At 42.3% G+C, this 21,208-nt stretch overlaps 2 protein-coding genes across 4 annotated transcripts; one reads left to right on the top strand and one right to left on the bottom strand.

The window, feature by feature from the left end:
- Nucleotides 1-689: 689 nt before the first annotated feature.
- On the bottom strand, nucleotides 690-15,243 carry LOC103142852 (thyroid adenoma-associated protein homolog). 2 transcript variants are annotated; one of them, XM_007559124.2, is made up of 31 exons: nucleotides 15,021-15,243; nucleotides 14,764-14,944; nucleotides 14,597-14,686; nucleotides 14,185-14,212; nucleotides 13,954-14,102; nucleotides 13,738-13,857; nucleotides 13,520-13,640; nucleotides 12,070-12,215; nucleotides 11,912-11,996; nucleotides 11,698-11,834; nucleotides 11,224-11,421; nucleotides 10,431-11,139; nucleotides 10,154-10,306; nucleotides 9,786-9,895; nucleotides 9,543-9,703; nucleotides 9,061-9,206; nucleotides 8,792-8,956; nucleotides 8,538-8,698; nucleotides 8,307-8,447; nucleotides 7,120-7,224; nucleotides 6,849-7,049; nucleotides 6,609-6,759; nucleotides 6,274-6,526; nucleotides 5,134-5,370; nucleotides 4,848-5,052; nucleotides 4,405-4,593; nucleotides 3,878-4,125; nucleotides 3,600-3,767; nucleotides 3,223-3,492; nucleotides 2,162-2,364; nucleotides 690-2,053 (listed from the first exon to the last, which is right to left on the bottom strand). In XM_007559124.2, exons 1-31 carry the CDS (start codon nucleotides 15,137-15,139, stop codon nucleotides 1,803-1,805), a joined length of 5,601 nt encoding a protein of 1,866 aa, XP_007559186.1. In that variant the 5' UTR covers nucleotides 15,140-15,243; the 3' UTR covers nucleotides 690-1,802. The 2 variants fall into 2 exon arrangements, with proteins under 2 accessions (XP_007559186.1, XP_016530374.1); XM_016674888.1 differs by having other exon boundaries at nucleotides 8,307-8,698.
- A 1,323-nt stretch (nucleotides 15,244-16,566) lies between these two features.
- Nucleotides 16,567-21,208, top strand: tctn2 (tectonic family member 2). 2 transcript variants are annotated; one of them, XM_007559120.2, is made up of 18 exons: nucleotides 16,567-16,734; nucleotides 16,888-17,001; nucleotides 17,488-17,558; nucleotides 17,663-17,864; nucleotides 17,952-18,052; nucleotides 18,145-18,344; nucleotides 18,435-18,555; nucleotides 18,681-18,831; nucleotides 18,937-18,999; nucleotides 19,095-19,217; nucleotides 19,304-19,372; nucleotides 19,452-19,541; nucleotides 19,638-19,755; nucleotides 20,001-20,104; nucleotides 20,242-20,389; nucleotides 20,503-20,640; nucleotides 20,716-20,804; nucleotides 20,888-21,208. In XM_007559120.2, the coding sequence occupies exons 1-18, from the start codon at nucleotides 16,641-16,643 to the stop codon at nucleotides 21,001-21,003; spliced, it is 2,112 nt and encodes a 703-aa protein (XP_007559182.1). In that variant the 5' UTR covers nucleotides 16,567-16,640; the 3' UTR covers nucleotides 21,004-21,208. The 2 variants fall into 2 exon arrangements, with proteins under 2 accessions (XP_007559182.1, XP_016530375.1); XM_016674889.1 differs by having other exon boundaries at nucleotides 20,500-20,640.

Raw genomic sequence — 21,208 nt, 5'->3', positions numbered from 1 at the left:
CGAGTTGGACGGTCAAACGCTCAAAACGGTTCAAATCACGCCGCAGCTAAACGATCGAAACGCGCCGCAACGGCCCTCGACGCGTCTCCATTGGTGTAATGTGCATTTTTAAAAGTCTTAACTGTGACATTTCCAAAGCATTGCTTGGAAAACGATGATGGGTAAAAATAAATAAATAAATAAATAAATAATGTCTGCTGATATAAGTTCATCACTAAAGAGTGATCAGATTATCCTTCAGCAAAGTCTATCTTAAAACGTGCACTAGAAAATGATTTAAAATTGAACAAGCTGAGTTTCACAATGGAAATATTTCACAATAACATTTTTATTTACTGGGCACATTGTTAAACCAGTGGAAAAACACTCCTTTCATGCTCCACATGGCCCACATGTCTCAGGTATATACACAAATCATTACAGTGGCTGTACCCTCTGCACTTGGCCTTTCTCCCTGCTGTCATAGTTAATCAGTAAAGTAGCAGCTTGCTGATACTCCACATACTCTCAGGTAGGAATGCTTTTACCAGGCCAGATGGTCCCTTTTCCACTTTAAGACAATCTGACTCCACCTTCAGGAAATTAAAATTATTCTGAGGAAAAAAAAGTCAGGTTTCAGCAATTAAAAAACAACTTTTGATTTCATGATTCACACTTAATTATTGTCAATAATTCCAAGATTAAACACATTTTGTTGAACCAAAACTTTATTAGAAAATATCATTAGTAATATACTTATATAGTCATAGCTAATTCAGTTTTACAATATAAAACATAAATATTTTATAAGACAATAAGCTGCTAAAAACCAATGCAGGATGCCATTGATGAATTCTTCACCAAAATATTAAATTTTGTCAAAAAAAAATAAAAGCCAAGCTCCATTAAGGGGGACGTTACTGCAAACTAGGTGTGGACCTTGAGGAAATCACAGGAAACACCTTGGGTAAGATTTCTGTATGACTCATTAACCCTCGCTTATTGTCATAGTTGTTGAATAATCGTGCACTCTTTGATGCAACAGATCTTGCGTGCACTGAGTGCGCCAAGGAAAAAAGGAAAGTGAGAAAAAAAAAAGGAGATAAAGCGCTACATCTTCTGGTTCACAGACAGATTCTGATCCACTTTCCACAGCAACAAAATTTCATTTCTGTGACAAATTCCAACTAAAACAGCTTCAACATTTGTGCTTCTTGAATCCTGGTGGTTGTCAGCGGGCTATCTGATGACGTAAGACTGCTCTGAACGTGTGGCCTGTTATGGGCCAACCACCAGATCTCAATCAGATCCCTCGGAGCCAACTCTCAGCTCTCAGCTCTCAGCTCTCGTGTGGTTTGGAAAATGGACACTTATCCAGTCAGAAGGCCTCTAATGGAAAATTAGACCACACATCACACACCCCCACTGGCTGCTAAGCAGGCAATATTTCCAGATGCTGTTGCATTACATCACTGCACCCATGTGAGCCTTGCTGCTGTTGCTGCAGAGAGAAGCACAATAACAAAGCAGGGCAAAAATAACCCGGCACTGTTGTTCTGACTGCAGCTCTCCATTGTAACGCCACTGAAACTGAATAAAGCTTCACCCACCCAATTCCCAGAGGGTCTCTTCCCTGCTAGGCAAGGAAAGACACCAACGTAACCCTACCCACTTCGCTCTTACATAAGTTCACGAAGGGCTGGCGTCCGGCGGCATCAGCACCTGCAATCGTCATTTAAGAGTGAGACCGTGTGATGTCCGTTCTTCAAATATCAAAAACTAATTTTGTCCCAGGTCAAACTGGTCCATTCCCCTCTGCTCCCTCACAGTCGTGGCTCTTCCACAGAAACAGCAGCTGTTAAGGCAGGTGTAAAATGAACACCATTCTGAGTGAGAAGAGTGCAAACCGTCTGCAAACGCATCTGCACGCTTAAGGGATCGCAGTGACGCTGAGGACAAGCAGAGGTTTTCAGGAGATGAAGAAGAAAGACAGCTCTGGCAAAGAGGCCCCACAGAGCAAAGTGGAAACGGGGATCCACCAGGAGAGCCAACCAAGAAGGAGTCAATGTTTCAGCTAGAAAAAAAAAAGAGAGATAAAAAAAAGTTTTACTTTAACACATAAAACAGATAATATTCCAGAGCTCAGCTCTTCTACTTTAATGCTAAATGTATGACAGCACACCTGGCTGGAGCTGTTCACAGTCTGTGAGGTTATCCAGCACCTGGGCAGTGTTCTTCTCTGCCCATGCAGTCAGAGTCTGTGCCAGAGCAGAGGATTGAGAGGATTTCTCAGCCATCTGCAGCAGGTAGGGCAGCAGGTGTGCAGACATGACGGAGGGTTCTGCAAACACATTGGCCTCATCCTGCTCATACAGACTGCAACTCCTGCAACAACACGCTGATGATTAATGCTCAGTTGAACAAATGTATAAATAATGTAGCTATGCTCTGAAAAGTATAACTACACGTCGAATTTTATGCACCATCTGTCAACTTACAACCAAAAACCTGAATGTATTTTAATGGAACTTTAGCTGACTGACCAACACAGATTGGTGACTAACTGTGTTATGGGGAAAAAAAAGCTAAATGAATATTTTATATTTTAAGAAAAAAAAAAGAAAAGAAAAATGTATCATGCTTATGTAATCAGCTCAATTTACTTTGAAAGTTCAGAATAAACTTCAGTCCAATCATTTGCACTCAGAATTTTCAGTTAGTAAATTAAATGTTGCAAAGGCTGCTGAGGCAGAGGTCCCATGACAAACTCAAACATAAAACATAAAAGGAACAAGGGAACAACTTGGATCGAGACGTATTTATGTGGTAGAATGGTCTAGTCAAAGCCCAGACAAGTCTAACTGTGGTAAGGTTTAAAAACAGATGTTCACTGATGCTAATCCTCCGATCCAACTGAGCTTGCAAAAAAGACTATGCAAAGAATCCAGCCCCAAGTCCCCAGACACCTACAACTGTAATTGAAATGAAATGTAAATCTCCAACCTTTTTAGAAACTAGGCCACAATTGTGTAATTGAAATATAAATAATACATTATTTTCAATGTCTTTTAACATCAAAAATCCTAAAACGGTGTCATATATTGTATTCAGTGCCATCCTGCGGTGCTCCAGGGTTTAGGGTTATGTTGCTATGTGCGGTCGTAATTTGACAAAGTGTCAAAAAGGTTCAAGGCGCTTGAGTGCTTTTGCAAGGTGCCACGCAGATTCTGTTTGGCAACACACCCTCTTGCTGGCGAGGCTTCTCTCAGCACTGATCTGAGGTCAGCCTGAGGCAGGTGGGACAGCAGCACCTCCAGCGCACCAGGAGTATCCCAGCATTCCTGCAGCAGCAGGTCCAAGAGGAGCAGCAGGGCTTGGTTGATCTGCATGATGCAGACACTCCTCTGGTCATTTCCTCGCCTTGAATGATGCAGCAAAGAGGCAAAACGAGCAGCTTTCTGCCTCACCTCCTGGCTTTGGTCCTGTAGCAGGTACAGGCCTGTGTTGATCAACCTACACAGTTAAAAAAAAACAAAAAACTACACATAAAATCCTTTTAAAATATTTTAACCAGAATCAGTCATTTAAAGCTATCCGACATGATCAGATTTCCTTCGTACCTCATCATGATGGCAGGGAGAGAGCTGTGATCTCTGAGGTTGTTGATGAGCGGGAGCCCAGCTGCACAAAGAGCTTCGCTGCACGCTATCCTGAGGACTTCAGGGGCCTCTGGAGCCCGCTGACACTCCAAGATACTGCACCAACGCTGAAGCACAGACGTCTTCAGGCTGATTGGATAAAAATCAAAGTTAGAGGGATTTATGTTAATTTAGGAGTCTAAAATAAGGACTTGACATGTAACAAAAAAAAAAACAACAACAAAAAAACAGTGCAAAACCTGAAATCTGACACATGGAAAAGCAGCAGGCTAGCAGCATGTAGAGCCTGAGAGAGGTACTCTGGTCCACCTTTCTGGATTTCTAGGTCCTGAAGTAATAAATGCAAACACTCGGACGAACAAGGTTCTGAGTCGGGAAGCGGCTGAGGTAAAGCGGAGCCACCACCGGCCATCACAGAAACCAGAGCTGCGAGGTACGTGGTGCGGTAATCCACGCTGTCGCCCAGCAAAGCCTCCTTCAAGTTTGACTGGAGAAAGAGAAGATTTAAAAATTACCGTCACGTGATCAGGAAGGCAGGTAATCCATCACACAGGTGCTGCTAAACGCGTTACTGGGCGTCATAAACAAACAGTAGGTTATCTCTGGCCCATGACCGCAGGTAGCCAGTGTCACATTTTTTCCATGTCTAAAGAGTCGGGTAAATCCTGAACAGCATGCATGAATCAGAGTCTTTATCTTAACCACCTACATGAACTTTTAACACAAGTAAATACAATCAGTTGTTGGAAGCGGCTCTGTGCCTGACCTGCAACACCCTCTGGATCACTTCTTTCAAGTCGATTTGCTGCCAGTCCTGGCTGTCCAGCAACCATGCGACCAGCGAGAGCCTCAGCTCAGGCGAGGCTGCAGAAAAACTCTCCCAAGTCTGACAAGCCCACTTTGGATCTGCACAGAGGAAGTGAAGGGCTCGCTGGTGGAACGATGACAAGCCAACCTGCAGAGAGCAAAGTTAAAAGAAAAGAACGATTGAAATCTGTCAGACTGTAATTGGTATCCTCATTTTAAAGGTAAAGGCAAAAGGTAAACGTAATTTGATTTTTATATACAGCACATTTTCAGCAACGAGGCAGTTCAAAGTGCTTGCTTGAACGGTGTCAGAAATCTACTCCAGCTCAACAAAACCGTTTTCGAAGTCCTTTGCAAACAACATAAAGCACACACGGTGTCTCATGTACAATTGTCACACACCTGAAGACCCTGCTGAGGCGTGTGAAGGTCATGCATAAGTCTGTCACTGAGCTGCGACAGGAAAGTCTCGCAGGAATATCTTCTCAGGGACCCAGCCACGCTGAGGTACGACGCTCTCACCAGGGGGCAGCACTGAGCCGTGGTCCCCAGCCACATTGAAGAATGGATCCTGTTCACCACTTCACGCAGGTCGTCAGAAAGGACACTACCGACACAAACACGGCAGAGTTTCAAAGTCAGGAAGTTGCTGATGAATATTTAAGCGCCTCCTTCATTCCAGTCCCACCTGTCTGAGCAGAGGGCTCGGTCCAGCAAGGCCTTCATCTGCAGCAGCTGGCCGTGGAGCCGGTTGTGGCTGCAGGACTCCTGCGGACCAGGGAGCTGAGAGGTCAGCTTCAGGAGGAGGTCAAAGTACCCCGAAGGCGGTGTCATGGCAACCAGAGCTTTGGAGACCATTACTCTAACACTATAAATGGGACTGGCAGATAGCTGGAGTAACGGAGGCAGGAAGTCCAGCAACGTTCTGCCAGAGGAAACACATGAGGATATGTACACTCAGTCACATAAACAACGAGCTTAAGAGAGGAGCAGGTGCAGAATAAGATCATTTAACGACTTGGAAAAGAATTCACAGTCGGAAATTATGTGTTATTGATTTGTTGCAATGAATACCAAAGCAACAAAACCTTTCGCTGACTGGAAACTGACCTGTTACTCCTAGTACTTTCCAAATAAAATAAAATGAGGCAGCACTTTTAAAAGCTCACTGCCTAACACATCCCATTTCCAATGTACAAAACTTTACAAAATAAAACCCCTGATTTGCTTCATCTGAACAAAACCCAGGTGGCAAAGCAATACTGATCTTAGATTTAACAAAAAAAAATGAATTTTTATCCTAAATGTCTGAAATCTGAGGGGTTTTTAGCATCTCCTGTCCTGGCAGTTTGGAAAGTTTGGTGTGTGTGCGTGTGTGTGTGTGCGTGTGTGTGTGTGTCAGGGCTGATTTGCTCTACATCAGAGGAGGATGTGGGATCTGCTGCCAAAACTGAACAGAGCAGATGAGTGGCACTGCAAATCACATCTGGTTCTGGTAAAGTCAGGTTTGAAAAACTTAAGTCTGAATATCAATTTACCTTCAAAGGGTCCAAAATCACTAAAATGCACATCTATTATTTTAGTTTGGGCTAGACAAGACACAAATTTATAGGACTTGATGTCTACATTAACTCCCAAGAAATCAGATAATTGCTGTAAAATCTTGGACTCTGCTCTCAGCAGCTCAGATTTATACTGGCCATGCACTGAACTAGATACAATAAGCAAAGGAACCGATAAGTTTAGAAAATGTGGTTAAAATGAGCAGTTCCTACTACAGAATATCTATTTAACTTGACCGATCAGTCAAAAGGTGTGTAAGCATTACTCTGAGGAGTCTTGGACGCCAGGCTGCAGTTGGGCCAGCAGAGTTAGGATCGGGTAGAGTGAGGGCTGCAGATGCAGCTTGGCCCCGGCGGTTGGCCTCTGGAGCTGCTGCGCCGCCCCTCTCAGCTCGCCCAGGAGGAAAGCTTGAAGCGTAGGGTAGTGAAAGAAGAAGGCAGCAGGGGACATGCTGTGTTGCGTGGGGCCAGCCTCCACGCTGCCGGACCGCTGGCCAAGCATTCGAGAGCAAAGAGAGCCTAGAGGAGCACGGGCGGGTTAATGGACAATTCAGAGCAGAACTCTCATATCGAACAGGCAGCGAATGAGCTTCTGTCTCACTGTAAAGTTGCAGCGCAGCATTCCTCATGGCCCAGCAGGGAGATCGGAGCAGAGTCAGAGACAAGACGGCTACAGCAGGAGCAAACTGAAGAACAGCTGACCCCAAACCTGAGCCATGCACCAACGCCTGCAGAGTGTGAACCGCACATACCTGTGCACAAAATGACAACGAGGTCATCGCAGTCTGTCCGATTCTTTACGAGCAGCACCAACCAGCCAGCACTTGCAGAGTCAACACACCTGTGGGAGGTCCAGGGTTTGGTCCCAGTTCTCATCGAGGGGACGTCTGGCGGTGTCCAGCAGGGTTTGCACGCTGAGTGCCAACAGCGGCCTTGCCTTGCTGACCTCCTCTGACGAGAGAACGCACAGGATCAGCATGGGCAGCCCTGCTGCCCGTCGGGTCACAGACGTGGAGCCAGCGCACTGAACAACCTGCAGTCCCTGAAATGACATGAGTCTGCACATCAGCAGTTGTCTTTTATTAGTTATAGAGAAAACCAAAATTACTTACATCTCTCAGCATTTGGGCAGGAATATCCTTGAGGTCTGGATCACTGCTGTTCAGCAGAGACGTACAGAACTTTGTGAAGCCTAAACCGCAGCCCTCTACCGCCCCCTGGTGAGAAAAGAAACATCTGTTTACACAGGAATCCAGTGTAAGTTTTAAGTTTAAATGAAGTGGTTGCTGGACGTTTAAACACAATTATGATTGGCGTGAAGTTCTGAAAACATGTTGAGTTATTCAAACCATGTTTTCTCCAGGATGGAGTTATTTAACAAACAACTAGAGCTACTTTTGACAGGTAAAGCTGGAAAACAATTTTGTTATCAACATAAATCGTTCAATAAATGACGCTAAAAAAAATTGTGAGGAACTTAGTGAAGAACTGAGCAAAAACATTAAGTCTGGAGATTGCAAGACTATTGGTCCAAACAATTGTAAGTACTGATAATATAAAGTAGTCAGCTCAACTGATATTTGGCTTGTGGCGAAACGTTTTACAGTCAGAGAAAACAAACACTGAGCTGGGTTGAATCACAATGTAGGAAGTGAGTTTGGAGGAGTCAAGGCAAGACTCCTAAAACTGGTAACAGTGCACCAGTTGTTACTTATAAATCAGTCAATTTATTCTTAATTAATAAGAAATCCAGATTGGAAACTGTACAGAAACTAAAAAATGGGTAAAAATAAAGAATAAAGGAAAAAAAGAAAACATAAAAAAAGGATCACATCTATTCTCATGCTAGGTTTAAGTCAAACAGTAAAAGTATGTTTTTAACCCAGACTTAAGATCAGTACATTAATGTACCTGTACAATGGGCAATGTGAAAACACATAGAGAAGTAGAAGTAGCGAGTAATTCAGGGCCACTTTAGATGGTCTTAGGAGCCACATGTGACCATCTGAGTCACATGTTAGCTAAAAAAAAAACATGTTAAGGGACAACTTAGTTACAGACATTTAACTAAACATCTCTATATTTGAGTCCATCTCTAAAGTTTTGACCATGTGGGAATTAGAGGAAATTCATCATAAAATCAAAGTTATGCATTCAATTGCTCGTAAAAAGTTGTTTGTTGAATTTAATCATACCGACCTGAAAAAGAACACAAAAAAAAAAGAACAGTGTAATAAATTATTCAAACCTTAACATTTTTGACCACCGTCTTGAACTGTGTATTTTGAAAATAACGTACCCAATGGCGGCATTTTAGAAGAATATCCTTGAAAATGTCCGACGCCCTCACTAAATCCCGCTTAGTTAGAAGACACTCAGAATGTTTCTTGGATTCTTTCAGGACTTTCTCCACCAACGAACCTAAAAATATTCCCGTTTCCTGGAGCAAAGACGTGGAGAAGAAACACCGGTGAGTTTTCCCGTCCTCTAACAAAGACTGATGCCGAGAAGGGGAGCCTAAACGTCTCACCTTTAGAGAGACCCAGCAGCAGGTGAGAACAAGGCTGTGCTCTTCAGACAGCAGGACACACTCCTCCTCCTCCTCTTCCTCGTCCGTTGGGCCACCTCCAGACTGTTGGGATATCAGAGAGCTGATGGCGTTTCCCATGTCACAAAAGGACGGGGGAGCATCTAAGAAACAGAAAGCAATTCAGTTTCCAATGTTAAAATAAAAAAAATGTATCTAAAATGAGATTTCACCGTTAGTCAAGATGGCTTGATTACATGTTTCAGAGACACGAGCCTCGCGATCTCCATGCAGAACCGCAAGCAGCAGCAGAGAAATATTCTCCAGCAGATCCAACAATTTGGTCATCAGACTGCGGTCAAGTGTGGCATAGATATCATCAGCTGCTTCAAGCAAACACCTCTGAAGAGCGCTCAACACTCCTGAAACATTTCAAAAAAAAAAAAAAAAAGGGGGATTCAGGGGATCCATATAAAGAAAAAAAAAAGATTTCCCATCATCATCGATGCGAATGAACGTTAGTCACCGTGAATAGGCTTGGTTCTGGCAGAGAGCATCATGTCTGCTTTGGCTGTCAGATGATGCTCCTCCAGCTCTGTCAGCAGGACTCTGACCACACACAGGTTCCTTCCAGCGTTGGCAGCACAGCTCAGGCTGCACCGATGTCCTGATCTACATGGAGAACAGCCGATATTGTCGTCGCCCAAACATACCAACGTTGCACGTGGGATAACGTTCACACCTCTGAAATGTGTCCACGTTTTGTTCCGCTACAACCACAGGCGTCAGGGTTTATTACTGATGTAAATTATGCACAAAGCTGTGCGCAACAGAGATGCGCAGCGACGGATGGTTTCAATTATGCTCCAAATTGTACTCGTCTTCCACATAAAATCCTCAAATTTCAACATTTGTTGTTGCGAAGGAAAAAAAACAAAAAAACAAACAAACCTAAAGGCATGCAAATAATTTTACAAGTTGAGGGCACAAAGAGGAGGTGAGACTTACTTTTGGAGGAGCGTCTTCATCATGAGCGCTCCCATCTGAGCCTCCTGCACCCGCGGGCTGCGCAGAAGCTGCATGCTCCTCGTCTCCAGGACTTCCGCGATGTCAGCAGGGAAAGTGGGAGGGAAAAATCTCAACAACAAGCCGGCCGAGAGCTCCCTGATCTAAAGGAACGAGCAGCTCTTGCGTTACATTTCAGCCAGTTTAGATAGAGCGAAACCCCTAACTCCACTCAGAGAGCCATACCTCGTTTGTAGAATCCTCTAGACAACTGATAAGAAGCAGCTGCTTGGTTCTGCAGAAGAAATCCCACTGCCCTCTCTGTCTGGCACAGTCAATAAGAAGTCCTACGTTTGCTGTAATTATAACCGGTTTCATCATTAAGGAGATTGGAGGATGCAGAGATCCAATGCTCAGGTGAGCCACACTTATCTTTTTTTCTATAAAACAATGCATTCACGTCACTGTGGTTTTTTTCAATACACAAGATCCTGTTAAGAAACACTGAAGTTTGTGTTTGCAACGTAGCCAAACATTTGGTTCCATGGGTACGAATACTTCATTGCGCTTGAGTAAAAACATCTGTTGCTCCGTGTTGTTTTCTAATGTCTCACCCGGTGGCTGTCCCTTCTTTTTGTCGGGGCTCCAGGTGTCTGTGCACGTCTCCAGGACTGCAGACAACAACAACAGCGCCGTCTTCTTCCTCTGATAGCTGTGTCCAGGTGACAGAGAGCTGTATGGAAGCTCGCCTAACCACTCCACAAAGCCTACGTGACATAAAGAACATCTTTTCTGAACAGAGAATATAAAACTGAAAAATCCCGAGAAAAAAAGCAGACAAAAGTTCGGAGCAAAACGTTCGTCATCTCTTTTTTTTTTTTTCCTCCTCACCAATCCCTTGCTCCAGAACATCCTTTCTGCTTTCATGGCTGACATCTTCTTTCTTTTTGCCCTTGACTCCTCTGACGTGTGCCAAGCTGCCGTCTCTGACACGAACCAGAAACCTTCTCACCGCAGCCTGAAGGTGCTGCCGAAAAGGTGAGGACTCGCAATTCATATTCTGGGGGACAAACTCCTTCAGTATCGTGATCTCCTCTGCAGAGGGGACGTCTCTGGTCTTCGGGCTGCAGCAGAGCAGGTTGAGGGCAGCCAGGCGCACTTTGTCGTCTGCAGACCCGAGAGCCAGCTGCAGGGTTTTAAAGGTGGAGCTGCCCTGCAGAGCCCAGGGAGAACAGCCGCTGATGGCTCGGTAGGAGCTCAGGAGGCACGCCCAGGCGCGCAGGTGGCCTGGCTCGTGGGGCTCCAGGGAGGCCAGCAGGTGATGCACAGCCGAGGGGAAAACCTGGAGGGTGCAGGGCAGTAAATGTGTTGAGGCGTTGGTCTGTAGGAGAGTCACTTCAGACGTCAGCGCCTCCAGGAGGAGAGGCTGCCAGCTGTCCGCCCAGCGCCCGGCCAGATCCACTTCCGCGAGTGAGGCAGGAAGCTCTCGCCTCTGCTGCTGGATCAGACGCTTGTAAAACTCTGAGCCGCACGGGGACAGGTGATTGGTCGATAGGCACTTCAGGAGATGGCGAGATACCTCAGTGTATTGATCCAGCACCTACAGAGACACAGCCAAACATCTGGGCCACAGAAAGTAAAAGTAACAACGTTGTAAAGAATGTGACAGCTATGACATGCTCACCAGCTCGGCTCCCACATGAGGCAGCAGAGCGCAAAGGCGGTGGTATTTGGCTTTGGCCTCCCAGGGCAGTTTCAATAATCGTTCAAGCAGGGTGAAATAAAAAGCCTTGCTGGTGTCACAAAACTGCTCAGAGTCCAAGGCGTAAAGGTTCAGCAAGAGAGTAAAGGCGCTGCTCGCAAACTCAGGCACCCCTTCCACCTGCCGAAACAGAAACACACACACACACACACACACACACACACACACACACACACACACAAAACATTTAAATTGTAATCAATATCAGTTATTGTTAATATCACAAGATTATTTTCAATGCGGTGAAGTTCCTACCAGCACACAGTGGAAACGAGAAACAAATGCACCTCTAATAAAAAAAAAAGCATTCAATAACTTAGCCAGAAAGCCTAATGTGCAACCAAATGGCAATCACCGTGTGTTCCTTCTGAGTATAAGTCAACGTCAGTGACTCACTGGGCTTTCTGCACCGGTCCAGATAATGTGTGTAAGCCGCTGCAGCAGCCTGCTGTCGTCGGGCAGGAGGCGGGAGCCGGTCATCCTCCACAGATCCGTCACGCATTCCTTCGCTCTCCTCAGCCACATTGTTAACACTGCGATGGGATTTTGGGCTTTTAGCACAAAGCAGAGCCAGTCAAAGAGACAAACAAGCAGTCTGGAGTTCGCTCACCCTCAAAGGCAAAGTAGTGACAGTCCTGCTTCTCCTCACACAGTGCATAAACAAGAGGAAACAAACCGTCCAGCAGCAAACAGGCCTGAGAAACAAGATAACACGGATTCAATATGATGAAAAATCCCGACATGTGCTCCCACACAAGCGTTCCCTACCTGTGTGGTGTCGTGGCTCGGACTTAGTAAGACGTGAGGTCGACAGCAGGTGAGGAGGCCTCTGCTCACAGCCAGCCGGTCCACTCTGTCCTTCCCTACGTGGTCACATGTCACCTGCAGGACCCCCACGGTCAGCTGGCAGGGCTCTGAGAGGCAGCACAAAGAAAATGTCTCCGGTCAGAAAACTCCTGACTTCACAGAGTCTGGAGTAAAAATGATTTGGTCCTGCAAAGATTAAATCTGTTCATGCATAAACTCACACATGAAGTGATGTGGGGGAGAAACATCATGATGCTGTTGTTATATTTGGTTTGTGTTACCATTTGAGGCTTCTGTTTATAATTCTTTATTAATTATATCATCATTACCATAATGTCCTGGATATAAGAAAAAAAAAGTACCCTTGGCTTTACAAACAATTTACTTTTTCCACTTGAAGTAACTTTTTAGTGCCTGTAAAACAACCTTTTTTTGTTGAGTAGAACAATACGTTTCAAGTTTCCTGGTTTTCCAATGAGAAACTCTATGTCTGAACTTCTCTAGTTCCAAATCTTAAACAGATCCCTGGTGGACCTACATTTGTGTGCACCCAAATATTTGCTTGCAGATCAACTAACAGTCTTCACAGGAGAAAATCAGCTGCCTAATGCTGAGGCTGCAGATCACCCGCAGACTGCAGCACTCTCATTTAACTCTGCATTCTTGCTTTGAGGTCCCACTCCAAATAAAATCTGTAACTGTTCCAAAATAACTTTTTCTTTTTATCTGAACAAAGAGCATGCAATCTCAACGGGAAGCAATTATCTTGCTCTACCATCATTTTTGGACACAAAACACATTTTCCTTGCATATCATCTTAAGCGGGTCAAATTTGTGCCCCTATGAGGAAACGCTGAGCTTCTTGGAGCCTGTCTTTTTCACATTAAACATTCTCGTCTCTGCCTGGATGTGTTGGAAGTGCTGGCTCTCAATTGAGATCTAAGCTACAGATTATATTTAAATCAACGGGATTTACTTAAAAATAAAAATACCTTCAGTGATCTTAACATAAGATAATCCTTAATCAGCACAATCAGACAACAGTATTCTCTACAGTTCTTTATGTCTTCCAGCCAACCCAACTTTACTAATCAAGACTATAAGGAAAAAGATAAGAAACTTGTGATGACATTAGAAGTAAAACTGAATAAAATAATTACAAAACTTTTAGCCAGAATTATACAAAACTGAAAAATGGAAAACCAATAAAGTCCAAAGTAAAATTGATCACTGAGCGAGAGACGTGAATTTTAAGATTCAAAAAAAGGCAAATGAAGAAGCCTTAATAATTTGAACTAAAACCAGTACCGGTTTTCATTTTCTGCTCCTAATTGTTCCCATAATTTATTGTGTTCAAATACCACCGTATGACAGACTGAAAGGGTATGATGATGCTGCAGGTATTACGTACGTGGATGAGAGGCCTGCAGCAGATTCCAGGCTGCAGCTCCAGCAGCTGTACTCTCGGATGCGGTGTTGATCAGCATCGCCACCGCTGTGCCCGCCAAAAGACGCGTGTCCCTGTTGCAGCACTGCACGACAAGTCACATAAGCAAACAAGTGTTGTCTACAGGACAACACTTGTTTGTCACGTAGAAGTCGATAAATTTGCTTCGAAAGAAAAGACACCTGTCCAAGTATGTCTATAAGAGCCTGCAGAATCCTCTGCACTGCTTCTTTGCTGTGGTTTTCCTCCCACACCAGAGGAGCAACTTCGTTGGGCAACAGCTGAAACGCTTGAAGACACACCTGCAGCCATGAATGTTCACATATTAGAAATAAAGTTAAGGTTGTTTTATAATGGCTGTTCTTGGTTAGTATTCCTGATGCATGTTTCATTTGTACCTTGACAGAAACATAACAGATAGGCCCATCTCTCCGAGATTCCTCCTGTAGCACAGCAGGAAGAGATTCAGATACTCTCTGCAGCATTGGCACGAAGGACTCTCGCCAAACCTCTCGACCAACTATGCTGTCCTCCAGGTACATGCATGCTAAAATTATGGAGAAATAATTACAAGTCTACACATTACATCTGTGACATACTAAAAATAATGTAAGCATCAGTGTACCCACCTCTCTGCAAATCCTCCAAAGAGAGAACCTGGTAAGAAGACAAAGTCAAATCATTTCCAAGACCGACAGCGAAGTGATCATTCACATTTTGTCACATTACAGCCAAGTTTTTTTTAATTTTTTTTTTATTGGTATTTTATGCAACATATCAACAAAAAGACACGCATAATTTTAAAGAGGAAATGAAGTAACACTTGGTTTTCAGACAATTTATTTTATTTTTTAATTTTTTTTTTTTTAGATTTATTTCATCTTTATTTTACTAAGATAAAAATCTACCAAGATTAAAAACCTGTTTTTCAAGGGAATCCAGGCCAAGATGCATCGACAGTTCAAGAGGTACAACAAAAGTATGAATGCAAAGGGTATGATTGCAAAAGGTAACCAAACACACAAAGTAAGGTCTCTGTACCTGATCACTATGGACTATGGCATGAAAACTGTGGAGGGTCTCCTTATAAACCAGTTTGTGGTCCACCTTTGCTGCCAAATGCTGCAGCATCTGTGAAGCAGAAGTTTTCATTACATCACAGTTCTTCCACATCATTTTACAGTGAAAAAGGAATCTGTGGAGCTCACCTGGTCCACCTTACGACAGGCTGTGGAGATGCTGACCATCTCCAGCTGCAGGGATAAGAGGAGTCTGACCAGAAGCAGGAGATGCTCTTCCTCCAAACCACGGAGCTGTGCCTCTGGGATCTGCCTCAGCAGCTGGGCTGCCTCCTCCAAACTGCGCTCCTTGCTCCTCTTAACGCTGCTCCTGTCCGTGCAAACAAATTGCCTTTTTTATTACAAAACCGACGGCGGATGTGCACTTTAAAAATAGCTTAACAAACCTGGAGGCTTCAGACAGTTTATCGACAAACAGCTGGAGGGTCTGGCAGCCATTTTCAGGTGTTGAATCTTCAGTGATGAAGCAGTCCTGAAGACTTTTTATCAGGTTTTCAAACGACATTGTAACTTTTACTCCTGAATGCAGATACCCGGTGTTGACATATCACTGAAAGCACGTTTCTGTTTACTGCTGAAAGACTTCTACTTCTACGAATTAGTGATGATCACGGTAGCGATATGCTGCCATCTAGGGGCTGAAACTTGTGGGAACCAACGTGACTGAGATAAAAACAGAAACAGTTAATTGTATGTAACTTTATGGCCTAATAAATTACCAGTAACGTTAAATAGATCATTTTCTGATATTCTGCATCGAATATCCACCGTTAGGAACTTTTATTACCAAATTTATTAACATTGCTCTGCTGTGTATTTTGTTGCTGATTACAAGTACTAAAACAATCTCTTTTTCTCTTCTGTAGTGTGTGGCTTCCAGCAAATTCTGGTCTGACATTATATTTAAAGTTTCAGCTGAAAACAACAATGGGTCGATAGTAACTTTTTAAAATAGAATTTTTTAAAACATTCACAATTATTAAGTAAGGTAAAAAGCATTTATCAGCATTTATTGCATTGCAACGTGCTTTCAGTATAAAAGGACTGAAACATGAGAGGCGATTCTGCAATTTTCTTCCTGCAGAATTATGGACATTATGCAACTACTGCAGTTTACAATGTCTGAAACATTGTAAACTGTTTCAGACAGTTTACAATGTCTGAAACAGACATTGTAAACTGTCTGTTTACAATGACAGTTTACAATGTCATTGTAAACTGTCAATGACATTGACAGTTTTTAATAAATTTATTAATAATTTATTAATAAACCTAATAATAAATTATTAGGTTTATTAGGTTTATTAAACCTAATAAATTTAAACCTAAATTTATTAGGTTTAAATTTACTAAACCTAATAAATATTTAAATTTAGGTTTAACCACGAAGAGGTCTGTGCCAATATATTTAAATCTTCTAACATAAATAGAACATTCTGCAGAAGGTCTAATGTGAGGTCTGCAAAAGAAATAAAAAACTACATAGCAACTATTTTTTGTTGTTTTTATGGGTTTTTGTATATTTCCAACAGTTACTCCACATTAGAAATCTTTAAGTGATTCAGTGTGATTAGCTTTGGAAATAATCTAACTCAATAGAATGTAAATAGATGGTAGAGTTTCTGACCCATTAAATAGCTGATGGTCAAGACAGACTGATGACATTATAATGATTAAGAGCACCTTCATGTCATAATCCTTACACTAAGTTAGATTACTTCATGTGCTAGATGAAGGCTAATTTTATACATTGTGTACGATGTTAGAATAACTGTGTTACAATTTTTGAAAATGTTTATATCCATTAGGAAGCTAGAAATCATTTGGGAAATTTCCCAGTAGACTCATGACACTAATTTGAGCGGATGAGGTCGCTGTTGTGTACTTTACTCACAGCTTAAATTTGTGTTTTCTCAGAAGAAGAAGGCTTCTCGGCCGTGATTGGTTAACATTTTGTTGCTAGGACACCTCACAGAGTTTACAAATGTCCAATCTATAATAGCGAAATGGCTAATGTCGGTGTACTTTCTGCGTCTATTTCAGGCCGGACTTCATTTATCTTATTCCTCGTCAGTTTTGTCCACCCTCAAAACGCTGTGGGTAAGATCTTTCTACGTAATTCGCCTCAAAGTTATCGTTTTGAAGTTAAAAGTGCTCTACGTTTCGTACTGGAACTAGCTAAAACTCATTTTATGTATCTTACACAGATGGCTGGAACTGTAACTAAGCAGTAATTGTGTTTTTCATTCATAGTTTTTCAGCCGTCGTTTCTTATCTCCAACGGACCAAAAGTCTCTGCATTTCTGCTCGGAAACACATCAGGGATCTCACTGAATCTGAAGACGGTTTCTGTTTCCAGCACAACAGGTAGGAAAAAAAGACAAAACACCCTACAAAACATTTACTAGTTGTTAATGGAATAGTTTAGTTTCCAGTTTAGCTCGACCAAAAAAATAATAAAAAAAATACAGATTTTTTGCAGTGCCTTGTTACTGTAAATATTCATATATCCTTTTAACTTTACAATCATGTACCATAAAGTATTTTTTATTGGAATTTATTGTGATTGACCAATATATCGTAACCCATAATTATGAAGAGAAAGGAAAATGACATTAGATGTCTATTCTCATAGAAGAACTTACTTTTATCTACATCACACCATTGCATTGTAGGTTCACTGTCCTGCAGTAAAGTGAACATGTTTCTTGGTGTCGAGTCTTCTGGAGTTCCTCTTTTAAGATTGCTCTAAATTTAACTCCGTCCTTCTTCCCATGAACAGTGACTAGATATCACTGTGAAGAAAAGCCTCCAAGCAACATGAATTGTAACAACAATTGTTTTCTTTCACAGGAAGCACTGGTTCACCATCATGTGTAACAGAAGCAACACGGTGGGCACTCAAAACTGAGCAAATGGGAAAGGTAAGAAATCCGTCAACTTTACTCAACCACTGTCCATATAGACAAAACAACTTATAAAATTCACCTCTTGTTTATGCTGATGTCAATTTAATTCTGCTTCTCAGAGTGCAATTCGTGTTCAGCTGACACTGAATCAAAGCCTGCATTTGTGTGGTGAGAACGAAACGAGTGCCGACTGCTGTCCGAAACCACAGTGTGTTCTGGAAACTCTTCAGGTGTCCGCCTGCCTTGGAAGCAGACCCCAGGCGTCATTGCTGATCCAAGCCACCATAAACGCCCGGTTGTTTCCTCTTCATGCAGGATCTGGTGGTTTGAATTAAGCCTTTCTCAACACAATGTGAAATGAGAGCTTTAAAAGCAGCTTGTTTTATAAAAGTCGTCTGTTCATTTCAGATAACAACACAGTATTTCCAAACCAAGTGTACCAACCTCTTGGCGTTTGTCCCTGTGACCTGACATCCAGAGCATGTGATGTGCGCTGCTGTTGTGACCAGGTATCAGTTTTTATTATAGTAATTTAACAAACACAATTAGTCAAATGTGTTTGTTTTCTCTTTTAAATCTTCTTATTTGTGTTTTCTACCAGGACTGTTCCAATGAAGATCTAAAGATTTTTGCGTCCCACTGTCTGCTGGGACCCTTCGGGGGACAGGTCTCCCCTGCTCCATATTTCCAGTGCTCTGTGCGTTCTGCTGAAAACTCTCCAGACTGGTTTCCATTTTTATGTGTCACATCTCCACCTGAAAACAACCCCTACTTGGGTCTCTTCTATCAAGGAGACACAATGTGAGAATATTTTTCATCAAAGTTTTTTTTTGGGTTTTTTATTTTATTCAGTAATTTTTGTGCTACATTTTTTCCACTCTCCTGGTGTAGTGCAGCCAGGCCGGGCCCATCCTTCCAAGAGCCTGTGCTGTCTGCTCCAATGCCATTTACTCCTTATATTCAGGGAAGTCCTGTTGTCACATCCGACGACAAGTACTTCACTATACCTCAGGTTGGTTGTATTAGTGTTACCTTTTGTTTTTATTTTTTGTAGCAATCTTAGTTGCATTCTTTTATTTCTTTTTTCCTTGTCAGGCTTACAACTAATAACACTTTATATGCGGTTTTGTTTTTCAGATGGTCCTGGGACGGTGCTCTGGTGCTCCTGTGGCCTTTCTGGAAAATTTCAAAGTAGAGTGTGTAACTCTTTTTCACTCCTGCCCGACTAGTCCTCCCTTAAAAACGCTGCAAAAAGATTTGAGCGTTGACGTGCTGAATGGGCAAGGCGGTGGGTCTTACCTGCTTACATAATTAAATCAATGTTTTGATGTTCTTTGACACTTTTGAGTGCAAGTATGAATGCATGCAAAATGTGTTTTGTTTTTTTTACCAGGCGTTGTGAAGGTAAATTTAACTGATGACAAGTCCCCTGATTTGTTCCTTTCAAGTGGTCAAGGTGATTTTTTTTATACATGTAGACTTTAATCACTAAAACAAATAAACTGGCTCTGTCTAACATCTAACTTAAAATGGGTGTGCATTTATCTCCAGGTGAGAGGTTGAGGTGTGAGACTGTGACCTTAGCGCTAGATTACAAATTCTACTGGAAAGAAAATGGTATCACCAATATCTCACTGACTCGCACTGTTGGGACAGTTATCTCGAATGGAAGTTGTAAGTCTTGTGAAACTCTTTAATTTTCAAAGCTAAAGTCTTGTTGTGTGGGGCTGACATATTCTGCTGTCCTGACCTCTAAACAGTGACTACAAGATATTCTGTTGTGTTTCTAAATGGAGAATCTACAGCCGAGCCCAACTCAGGAAACCCAGGTGAGAGAATTATTTTTTTTTTTTTTCCCCAGTTGTTGAGGTTGCTACTCTTACGGATAACACCAAATTCAATTGACAGGTTATCAAGTGGGACGACCTGTTATTGCTGGCATTCTGGTCAATAATACAGAGTTAATACAGAGGACACCGATCAATGTTTGGAAACCAGGTAAAAATCTCTGTAGTAACCGTGTTAATTAATGTTTATTAACACACATTTCAAACCTTATACTTTATCCTCTCTGTTTTCTGATCTGGTTGATAGTGGGTGATGGTCTCTGTTCCGCTGACAGCATGAAGCCAGTTGTGTTTGGGGAGAATTCAACTTCAGGTTGCTTGCTGCCTGTCGGGAAGGAAAACATGACCGAGTGTGATCTCCTGAGGTTGGCTGCTCACCATGATCCTTTACCTTTAGTTGATGTGTAACTACAGAGCCTTGCAAAAGTATGCATGCCACTTGGACTCTCCCACATTTTGTCACTTTACGAACACAACCTATCATTTATAGGCATTTCAAGAATGTGACAGAAATGTTAAAACCTTCAAAGGGTAGGAATACTTTTCTAAGGAGCTCTGTGAAATACATACCTGTTAGAGCAACTGATGTCATGTTTTTTTCATGTTTTAGAGAGACTGTTGCTGCTCTGCAGAGTGCTCTGACCACAGCGGCGTATGTAGCACAGCGTGGTAACCCAGATTTTACAACTATGACAGACTGGCTAAACATAAGCTGTAAGTAGATTTAATAGAGAAGCAAATTCTTCTTCTAAATCAACTCATAAGTTATTTAGCTTCCACCTACATTTGCCTCGTTGTTTTGTGCCAGATAGATGTTCTAACAAATGATTTATTACACAAATCTAATGCAGTTGTGACGCCAAACTCAAGCACAGCGATGAACAACTATTCAGGTGTGTGCAGTGATATTCCATTTCACCAACGCATCAGTGTTTGGAGCCTCACCACCAGCCTGGTAGATGGAATACCCCAAAGAGAAATCCAAGCTTTAGAAATCAGGTATTAGATAATTAACTACAGCAATGCAGCTTGCTCTTAGTTGCTGCAAATCTTTGTGTGGTATGTTCTTAACGTAGCAAGTATTTATAACCAAGTTCTTTTTGTGTTTGGAGTTATGGCATGTCCACTTGGGCTCTGGATTGTAGGGGAGGTAGCGTCTCAGTATGTGAGGACCCAGAAAAAAGACAGTTGTTCCCACTCACCTCCTCAGTCACGTTTTTTGACGTCGATACAGGACCAGCCAAAACCAGGCGCGTACACATTTGAAAAGGTTGTTTGTTTAGATTCATAATCAATTTGTTGACAGGTTATGTTCTTTATTCTAGGTTTCAGATCAACTTCACAGAGTATGACTGTGACAGGAATGATGTGTGTTGGCCTGAGCTCGCCTTTCCCTTCACCAGATATTATACAGGTATTCCACCAAAAGAGCAGATGGCAGAGTGAATAAAATTATGACAGTACCGTAATAACACGTTTTGCTTTTCTTTGTCACAGGTGAACCTTATTTCTTGTCGTTGGCCAAAGGGATGATTTTGGTTTTCATGTTTGTTACGGCAGCAATTCTTGGAACTCCATGGAGACAAATAAGACAGGCCTGGCACAATGTTTGACTCTAATACTCTGAAAATTTAAAGGATGACTTTCAGGTAAATCACCAAAAGTGCAAAATACTAAATAGGGACACAATGTCAATATGCCATGTTCAACTGTCTGAAATGCTGTGTATTTTTCTATAAATATTGATTTTGTAAATGTTGACATGTTCTATTTATAGATTTAAGGTGTATTTGTATAATAAAGATAGTTTTTAAAATA

This window comes from Poecilia formosa, unplaced genomic scaffold (genome assembly GCF_000485575.1).
Source record: "Poecilia formosa unplaced genomic scaffold, Poecilia_formosa-5.1.2 Scaffold103, whole genome shotgun sequence".
Classification (NCBI taxonomy): domain Eukaryota; kingdom Metazoa; phylum Chordata; class Actinopteri; order Cyprinodontiformes; family Poeciliidae; genus Poecilia; species Poecilia formosa.
This window is presented reverse-complemented; position numbering and strand designations above follow the sequence as displayed.